This window comes from Colletotrichum jinshuiense, chromosome 11 (genome assembly GCF_051148585.1).
Source record: "Colletotrichum jinshuiense chromosome 11, complete sequence".
Classification (NCBI taxonomy): Eukaryota; Fungi; Ascomycota; class Sordariomycetes; order Glomerellales; family Glomerellaceae; genus Colletotrichum; species Colletotrichum jinshuiense.
Genome location: NC_139304.1, coordinates 679,954 through 689,496, shown reverse-complemented (window position 1 = coordinate 689,496; position 9,543 = coordinate 679,954). Strand labels below are relative to the sequence as shown.

General features: G+C 50.1%; 1 protein-coding gene across 1 annotated transcript; it reads right to left on the bottom strand.

Annotated features, from left to right (window-relative positions):
• Positions 1-8,070: 8,070 nt before the first annotated feature.
• Positions 8,071-8,655, bottom strand: EsH8_XI_000120 (uncharacterized protein; the record flags this gene model as incomplete). The annotated part of the gene is made up of 1 exon (XM_083274028.1): positions 8,071-8,655. The coding sequence occupies one exon, from the start codon at positions 8,653-8,655 to the stop codon at positions 8,071-8,073; it is 585 nt and encodes a 194-aa protein (XP_083120364.1).
• Between the last annotated feature and the right edge of the window lie 888 nt (positions 8,656-9,543).

Here is a 9,543-nt window from a genome sequence, read left to right as displayed (position 1 = left end):
GTTGATTTTTGGGGCGGTCTGCGGTTCGTATTGGCCCAAAACTGACTGCATCGCATTGGAGGATAGGTAGAGGTGATTGTCGAATAATTGGAGCAACGTCCGAGAGTAAGTGGCTGTGCTGGAGAAGAGTGTTAGCGAACGAAAGAAAAGGGGGGGGGGGGGGGGGTTCAAGCGAAAAGGCCGAAGAGAAGACGCTCACCAGCGCGAGGTTGTTTGATGTCAGCCGTGTGTGCGTCTGGAAGGGCGGCTGGTGGCGCAAACTAGGGGATCTGAGTGCGACCGGGGCCCTGGTGTCGGCATGAGGATTGGAACGAATTCGGAGGTGAACGGCAAGATATCAACGAGTAAAGTAAAGTTGTCGCCTGTCAAAAACGAGGGAAAGGCATCATGACGATACGATGTTGTTAACGGAGGGTGAAGGAGTAAGTCTATTTGCTAAGGGAGGAAAGAGGCAATATAGTCAGGAATCACAAATGGAAGGCATGGGGGTATCGGGAACTGGCCAAGCATCAATCTTTGCCTGACCAGAAAAGTATTCTGGTCAGTAGCTTGTTGGAACTTGTGAAGTATAAGGTACCTACTACATCACCTTATGAAGAAGGGGCCGCTCCGCTCCGCCCCTCCCCAGCCCGCCCCGTCCCCGCCATCAGGTATCTAAGGTACCTAGGTACCCCCCGGACTGACGTGTGGAGTGGATATGGCGCTGCGGCAAGAATTCGCAGCACTTTCCGTTTCAACTCATCGCGTCGGTCGTGATTGGTCTCAGCCGCTTCTATCATTGCTTGTTTCCCCTGAAGTCGTCGTCCTACTTTTTTACATCACCACATCTCTTGCTTCCTCCACTTCGGCCTGTTCGCAGTTCTCCTCAAAACACGACAGCCTCCAAGCTGCATCCAAAATGTGGCGCCAAGGCGACCGAGAGCGCGTCGACGATCGTGGCCGCGATCTTCGGCCTCACACCATCACCACCTCCACAATCCCAGCTTCAGTCAACCGAGAGGGCTAGGATGCTTCTGCGGTAGACCGCTCTGTCGCTCAAAATTACACCCCTTCCACGAGAAGGCTGCATGACGCACTCTTTACACAAGACTCTCCCACCGTGGCGCCCGCGCTCGTGACCCGGTAAGATCCCACCTGCTAGTTCTATTCGCCTTGAATGCTTCTGGCCCTCTCGTCGGACCTTTTCACCAACACCTCCCCTTCCCACAGGCCTCTTGTATCGCGATGGCACACGCACATGTCCACGTCCCTCTCAGGCACAAAAAGGAGACCCAGAGACACCCTTTTTGTCCCCAACCGATCCTGCCCTAAGCCATCTGCCCAAAGCACAACGCCGACGAGTCTTGACTCTGCTTCTGCCCTGCAGGACCCACCTACCTCTCAGCCAGCGACACAATCAATATTCTCGGCAGCAACACAGCGACTCATCCCATCACTGATCCCGATGCCGAGCCTTTCGTTAACGCCGGCGTGTCCCTGCAATAATCCATCCGAGCTGTTGGTCCTGCCAGGCCTGCTATGTCGAGGCTTCAGACGGATCAGCAAAAGACCGACAAATCCCAACGAGCAAGGTGTCAGAGCCAGGGCTGAAACGCGGGCCGTTGCTTTCGATGGCAAAGTCATTGAAGACACCTTCGTGGATAAGTCTCAGGCCACTCCAGCGTCGTTGAAGATGGTGATACGATAAAATCGGTGCGTACTGCCGCCGCGAACGCGCTTCGCTTATCACTGATTGCTCAAGAAGCTGACTCTTGTCTGTCGTGGCCATCATGGCAAGGGAACAACAGGTGAAAATTAGCGTGTAGGACTAGCAATCGGAGCTGAAGGTCTGGCGGATACGAATCGTACCAGCCTCTGCGCGGCAGATGTAAAATGCGGGGTAGCCAACCTCGCCCTTCATATCATGCAGGAGGGTCGCTGCCTGGATCAAATCAACCACCTGACTGCTTTGGAGGCGAATCATCGCGGTTTTCCTGTTCTACTGCTAGGATGGTGGCAACGTTGAGTTCCGTACAGCGCAGCGTAGGATCTTGTGTAGGGGCCGGAGGACTGTTTCAATGAAGTTCACCTAATAACGAGTCAGCCGCACCGTCCTAAGGTAGTATTTGTGAGCCAACACCTGGCAACTGCGACTTCAATCAGCCGACGTGGTATAGTATGGCAATGCACCTGGTGAGCTCAAGTGACCAATTGACGATATTTAAACTTAAAAGCTACTTCTCTTAAGGCGATTACCGCTTGTAGTGTTATTAATAAGGTAGGTGATTTAGGTAAACCTAAATTTAATTATTTACAACTAATTTACATGAATAGTGTATTCCGTTAAACAACTGCTGCCTTTCTACCTGTAGTGCCTACACCTAGCAGGCATTTAACTTCCTTAAAAACTATCTTACTTACCCCTACATCAAGCTCTACCCTGATGACAGTGTTCTTTAGTCTTCCTGTATAAGAAATCCCCTACAAACGAGTGTAGCCAGAAGTGTCTTTGCTAATATCCAACTTAGAATGCTGACTGCTGTTCCATCTCTTCCAAGAAGGGCTGTAGCTGCCCCGGCAAATAAATTCCGAGTCGATTGCAACGGATTTAGGCATAGACTGACTGTATTAGGCAACGACTCCTGTGCTGGGAAATTGTTTGAGGTATACTTTTAAACATTAATAATATAGCCCTGCACTGATCTTAAAACAACAGCCTAAAAGGCACAAAAATAATGATCTATCTGACGTTCCGGGGTTTCCCAATGGGGGTGTTCTTCCGTGGGCCGGAAGACTGCGCCTCTGCAGTAAGTAGGCTGATAACCGACCGCATTCTGGAGTTGGGCCATCGTGCTTTTGTGTCTATACCATTTTGTGATATCCCATTTGTTGGCTGATAATATCGGACTTCTTGAGAAACTGTTGGAAATTTTGAATTGTATCATTGCTCGTTATCGTTTGCTAGTTGCGCAGATTTCGTTGTAAATCGTCTTAAAAGATAGAAACAGAGACCGGCTTGCAAGCGATAATAGATGCGAGGTTGACGAACTCTCTGTCACAATCGGTGATTTTCTAAGTGGCCCCCAGCCATGTATCGCCAGTGAATTGCCGAGGTAAAGATGTGGCAGAATGGAATGGTGATATATCTATGGGGTTTACCACTAACGGCAACTCACGATCTTGGCCAATGTTGATGTTTTTTTTGCCTCCCTCGTCCTCTCCGCAACTACGCTACCCGACAACCATTGAATAATTGCTGGGCAAGTAAGACCATCTTTCCACATTCTCGCACTGCTTTATATATTGCAACGAACCTTGAGGACTGAGTCAACATGACGTTTCCAGTAGAAGGAGACCAGATCAATAAGCTACAATGTCGAGTTGATTCTATTTTCCAAATGACAGAGATGATCTTAGCCTTTCACTGGCTACGGGGCCATAAGGAATAGGGGAATACGTATGCACAACTAGGTTGTTAGTGTGGCATATATGATATTGAGGGTGGGGAGGTTTTTTTTTGTTTCTACTGCTTTGCCTTCCCGCTGACAAAAAGACGATAGTTTTCACCATCGCCATAATAGGTCCATCTACTGAATAAGTCTAATTTATCAATCACGTGAAGCATATAATGCGGGTAGGGCGGGCTGATTGCGATTCCAGCGGCCAGCCCCGTGGGGCCGTTCTTAAGCGGCTTACGGGGGAGAGCTCGGCCTTTGGAGCCGAGATCCACCCGCTGCGTCCGCCTTGTGTCAGGAATTATCCCAGGCTTTATACACCCTTAAAGCGGGAAGAATAAAGGAGTATATACATGTTTACATGGTGTCGCTGGTTGAGTTGCGATGAGCCATAGCCAACCTTACATGTCACTCTACCCGCAGGAAATTGCCCTAGGTTCTGTGGCAGCACAGATTTCTCGAGAAAGGGACATTTAGGGGGTTAGCCGAAGTTTCCCCGGTCGTTCGGCAGTGCCGTATGGGGCTGCATGCCGACCTGTAGTACCTCAGGCGGTGGCACAAGTACCTCACAGCTGGAGTGCAGAGCTGTCTAAGTGGACTACAGTGAGGGGTCAAAAGTCTTGCACCACCCCATAATTTCCAGCCACCAGCATTTCCACTGCATCACTTCAACTAACCACAAAACTGTCAATTTTTCGAATAGTATGATAAAAGTACTATTAAATTAAAGCCTAGAGTTCCCTCTTTAATATCGTGTATACCAACCCTGTGTACGAATTACTGCTTCAAGGCGCTGCGGTAGAGACTTAATTAGACTCTGAATCTTAGCTTGTGGGATAGCCTCCTACGCTAACGTTAGCTGCTCTTTGAACTTCTCGATATCTAACTTATTCTTCTTTAAGTTGAATGCCTTAGGGTATAGCTTTTGTAGGTTGGCTTTCATTATACGCCAGCAGTGCTTAATTGGGTTGAGATCTAGCGAGTAAGGGGGCTAGTTAAGCCAGGAAATTCCCTAATTAAGCATCTAGTCAACCGTCCGGCTTGACGAGTGAATAGGTGCGTTGTTATGTATAAAATGCCGTGTATCATCTTGAGTAGGGAGATACCCTTCTTCCAAGTAGGAAATATAGCTATTAGAGGTATAACCTTGCCGGGTAGATGTGTTATCTCTTGTAAGAAACACCAGCTTGCTTTAATCTTCCTTCTACACCATCCCCTACACCATAATCAAGATATTTACCTTTACGTAGCTATATAAGTTGATGAATTGCTTATCCTATCGTTCGTAAGGTAATCGGAATACCCAGGCAGTAGGTGAAGAGGTACTATTCTGGCAGAAAGACTCGTTAGAGAATTAGGTCTATAAGAGAAGAAATTAGTTGTATGGCTTGATATAATAGTCTGTTTTAATATAAGGATACCGTTATTAATTCTTTAACTTTTAGCAGCCACTCTTTTGTAAAAGCAAGCCTTGTAAATACAGCTTCCTTAGTAATAAACGGCCTTTTTATAGCACGCCACTTACGGAAGTTGGCCTTTCTTAAAGTCTGTTTGAGAGTACTAGTGCTTACAAGAGACCCTATATCTTGTAAGAGCTGTTGGTATGTGTACCGGTAATTAATTCGGGTAGAACGAAGTATAGCCCGTTTCTATACCTTTAACAGTTTCTCTAGCCTTCCTTTTCGGGGTTGTAACTTAAAAGTGTAGTTGGTACGGTACCGTTAAAGTGTTCGGGTAACCGTAGTATAGGAGCAGTTAAAGAGCTCTACAACCTCGCGGTGACTTCTGCCAGCCAGCATGAGGGCTGTGATAGCTACCCGCTGCATCTCAGTGAGCTCATCGTCAGGGCTTCGATCCCCTAGAAGTATAGAGCAAAAAGTACGTAAATCGGCCTCCATTTGCTGAAGTTGTAGTAGTTGGAAGAAAAGTTGGTGTTTGTAGGAGACGCGTCGAGACGCGTGCACGATAAAAGTGGTGCAAGACTTTTGACCCACTACTGTAGCTGGCGCAAAACACACAAAGCCTCCAGCGGCTAGTAACCTGCAATTACTGCCAGTAACAGCAAGCAAGCGAACCTGCCACCTCTTGACGTCTCAGTACTACTAATACTACTAAGTCAGTAGTAGCGCCGGTACGCAGCACATGCCTGCGTGGCCGCCAATTTACACTCAGGGTCTCACAGCTGTCACGTAAAAGTTTGCTATATGCAAACTCTACATGGCAGCTGGCAGCACCTTTACGACACACTTCTGCCATATTGACATGATAGCGCGGCCCTCTCAGACGACACCTCCCAGCCAGACAGACCGGTCAGGTCAATTCTAGTATGGTTGCCTCCTTAGGATTTTCCGTCCGGCAACTGTAATAAATCCGTCTGGCCAGAAGAGAATCATCAGCAGCCCTTACACCTGATTTACTACCGCGCTGCAGCCATTTATCCTCCGCCCTATGCACTAGCGATGTAGAATCACCCAGGTACGCCGCTGTCTTCAACATATCATAGTCGACTTGGCTATCTACATGCCAACTCGGTTTCACCGAGGTCTGCGATACGGCACCCGGGCCGTGTTCCGCGATGGAATCGCCACCCATTGGGACCCGTTCGTTGATTTCCCATGCATGCATGCAGTCACCCGACAGATAGCTCGCGATGCATCAAGAAAGAATCGGACATGGACAATGCCCTTCGATTAGAGACAGTCGGCACGGTAGCAGAATTGCACACAAATGATGGTGGCATGTGGCGCGCCACGGTCGAAAGGGCGGCCAAGGCAAGGGAGTAATTACGTTACCAACCTCCTGTGGATGTTGGAATGTGCGCACCCAATTGAATAACACTATTTCAGCCACGGGCCTGGCTAGGCGCCTGCACTGCACTCACTGCCACAGGTATTCGTACTTCCAACCTCCAACCTTCAACTTCACATCTCCCAACTTCAACTTGACGCCTCACATCTTCACTTCTGCTATTTCTATTACCATCACCACCTCCGCACCACCGATATCATTCCCTCCGACTTGTGTCGTCGCATCGCCCCGCCGGATTCTCATCCCCTTTCGCGAGGGTACATCTTGATCCAACATGTCGTCCCACGCGTAAGTGGGCTTGAAGATCATGCTCCCTCTCCCACGGGCTTTGGATGACTGTGACGTTTGCGTCATTCTCGACGAAGTAGCCTTGGAATGGTCAGTTTATCAGCAATCAAACGCCGAGTGCGGGGGGGGGGGCAGCAGAACCATGACATTCATTTCTCAGGTCCGAAATGTGACACACGCGGCGGCCCAGGTGATTGTTGAATCCAGGGGCAAACCGACCGATCCCGGCCATATTCGTATTGCAGCCACTTCACCCTCTCTAGCAAGCAGGTATCGTTTAAAGAATATAAAACAGACAAAACCACGACGCCGCAAATTTACTCGTCACCCTCCTCGTCTTCTTCCAACCCTGACTGGGCCCCCAGCCAGCCAGGCGCACGCCGAGAAATCTCCTCCAGTTCTTCAGCCGACACGTGACGCAGTCCTCGACCCAAGTATCTGATGTACCCACCAAGTCTTTGCTGAATCTGGGCAATCTCCTCGCGGCGGTTTGCCGCTGGGGGCGGGCGATGTGGTTGAAGTTGGGTAGACGCAGTACTCTAGCTTGTTCTTCTGGTCGTAGTCGACGGACGGACGGAAGATGCCGTTCTTTTCCTGGATCTTGGACTTGACGCGACGACTCAAACTCGAGGATGGTGGTCTTGCCGTTGATGTTGTAATCGGAAAGGATCCCCAAGGTTGGCATGACACCCGCAAAGTATTGACGGACGACCCGGATCGACTATGACACGGATGTTGTAATAATTCAACCATGTTGCCTTGCGAGCACCGTGCTGTTTGTTTTCATCAGATGGTGTCTTATTGGACCAAACTCTTGGGGTGGGTTCTAACTGACGAGTGCTTCTAATAAGGTTGAGAAAAGCCCTTGACCACCTATCGTGAGAAACTAATGAAAGCTGGATCCCACAAACAAAACCGATGAAACCTCATTTTTTGCATCTTGATTAATTTCTTCTGCCTTTCGGCACTAAACGTCTCTAAATGACACCCACTGAAACGCTAATCCCCTGATAGTCCTCGGCCAGTTGGCCACCAACCTGTCTGCATCGAAAACGGTCAGCTCAATCTGTGCCAGTGGTTCTGATAGTGAAGCCACGGGAGGAAACCGAAGTCACACACATTCGTTCAGACGGCGGTACTGCCCGCAAAAGGATCAACGAAGATGCCTAACACTATCATCAGAAATCCGTCGTCATCCAATCGTGACAGCGATCAGCCGGTTGCAATTGGGTTGCGCGCCAGTCCTTCTGTCACTTCCCAAAATGAACAATCACACTGGTCGGAGCGGCCATAGCGCCTTCGCCAGCGCCTCCTTTTTCATCAAAACTGCGTGCTCCCAGAGCTCCGGTGGCGGTGGTATATCATCAAACACCTCCTTGTCAATATCTACACATGCTCCACTTGGCAACTTCCAGTCTGTAGACAGCCATGCACTAGAAGCGAAACCGCTTGAACAAGAATGGGGTTTAGTTGCCCTCTTGGCAGCTGCGCTCCGCTCGAAATTGCGAACCAGACGCCGCGCCGGAGCATAGTAATGTTGCTAGCCGGAGGAAGGCCGGTCTAGTGTAGCGCCTATATAGAGGAGCGCCTTAACGAGGGCCGCCGCTGTATCTTCGTTATCTCCTGTAGAAAGGAAGCATGCGACATAGTGCAGTGCGCAGTAGCCCTGGTGGTCCAGCCAGTCAGATCCTTTAAAGCCGAGATCTACCATTTTACTAAGAAGGCTGGTGCAGCCGTTTGCAGCCATGATGTGAAGTGCCGTGATGCCGTAGCACTGGGCTAGGGGAAGGTCCCATACGGCGCCGCTGTTGAGGAGAAGGAGTATGGTGTCGTCGCTTGCACCGTGAGCGAGAGCAGCGTGCAGAGGCGTTGCAGAAGGCATCTCGTAGGCGGACCGAAGCCCGTGGCAGATGGGTTCGGTGAGCATGCGGATGTGGGGGGAAAGACAGAGACAGCCCATGAAGGCCATGGCGTCAACGGCGACTGCGTTCTGAGAAATGAGATAGCAGACCATGTGGATGTCGTCGGCGGCTGCGGCTGCATGGAGGGGAGTACTTAGCGAAGAAAGACGGGGATCGAGGCAGTCGAGTCCTTCCCAGACAGTGTGCTTACAGGCGGGCACCATGAAATGATCGAGATGGGCGTCGGCCGCGACGAGACGGCGCAGATGGTCGAGTCTTCCGGACTGTACAACTCATAAGATATACGGGAGAGGGGCCTTTTTGTCGATGGGAAGGCAAACATTCCAGTGATCGGGGCTTGTGTGTAGGGCTTCATCTTGGAGAACAGCTCCAGGGAACAGCGATGCCATTGCGGCGGCGTGGCATTTGCGATTAACCAGCGCGACGGAGGCAAGGTCGACAACGGACAAGTACGAGAGCACCTCGAAGAGCAACTCTGTCACGAGGCATTCCATTTTTAGCGAACAAACTCGTGGTTAGTGTGCTTCGATGACGAAATCACGGAGGGCTTTGTACCTGTGGATTCGTGAGCCCGAGATGGATGTGCGTTGGTGTTGAAAAGTAGGTAGGTAAGGTAGTTGAAGGCAAGGGAAGGTGGGTGCCTACGTAGCACTTGATCGGTGGCTTTATCCAGGTTTCAAAGGTAAGGCGTGGCAGGGCAACAAAAGGTACGTAGGTACCTTGGAGATAGCAGACGGGGAGGGAAAGAATGAGATCGTAGGGTCTTTCCGTTTACACAAGAGGATCTGACATGGACGTTGAGCATGGCAGTCGTTCTCGGGTAACTCGAGTGATTACCCGATTGGTCAAGTGAATGTCTAGTTTGGGTTAGCGAAGAGCCGGAGAATTGTCATGCCATGCTATGCAGTCACAGTGGAGGGGTGTCCAACGGTCGGGAGCTTCATCCATGGTTAATGACGTGATGCAAGCATACTCAGCAATACCCCAGATTCCGGATCATCATTCCACCATCCACTCCATCGGCTTAAGCTTGGAATTTCGAGTGCGCACCGGCCCTTGCATAAACCAGTTGTTGGCCATGTCAATTGCAG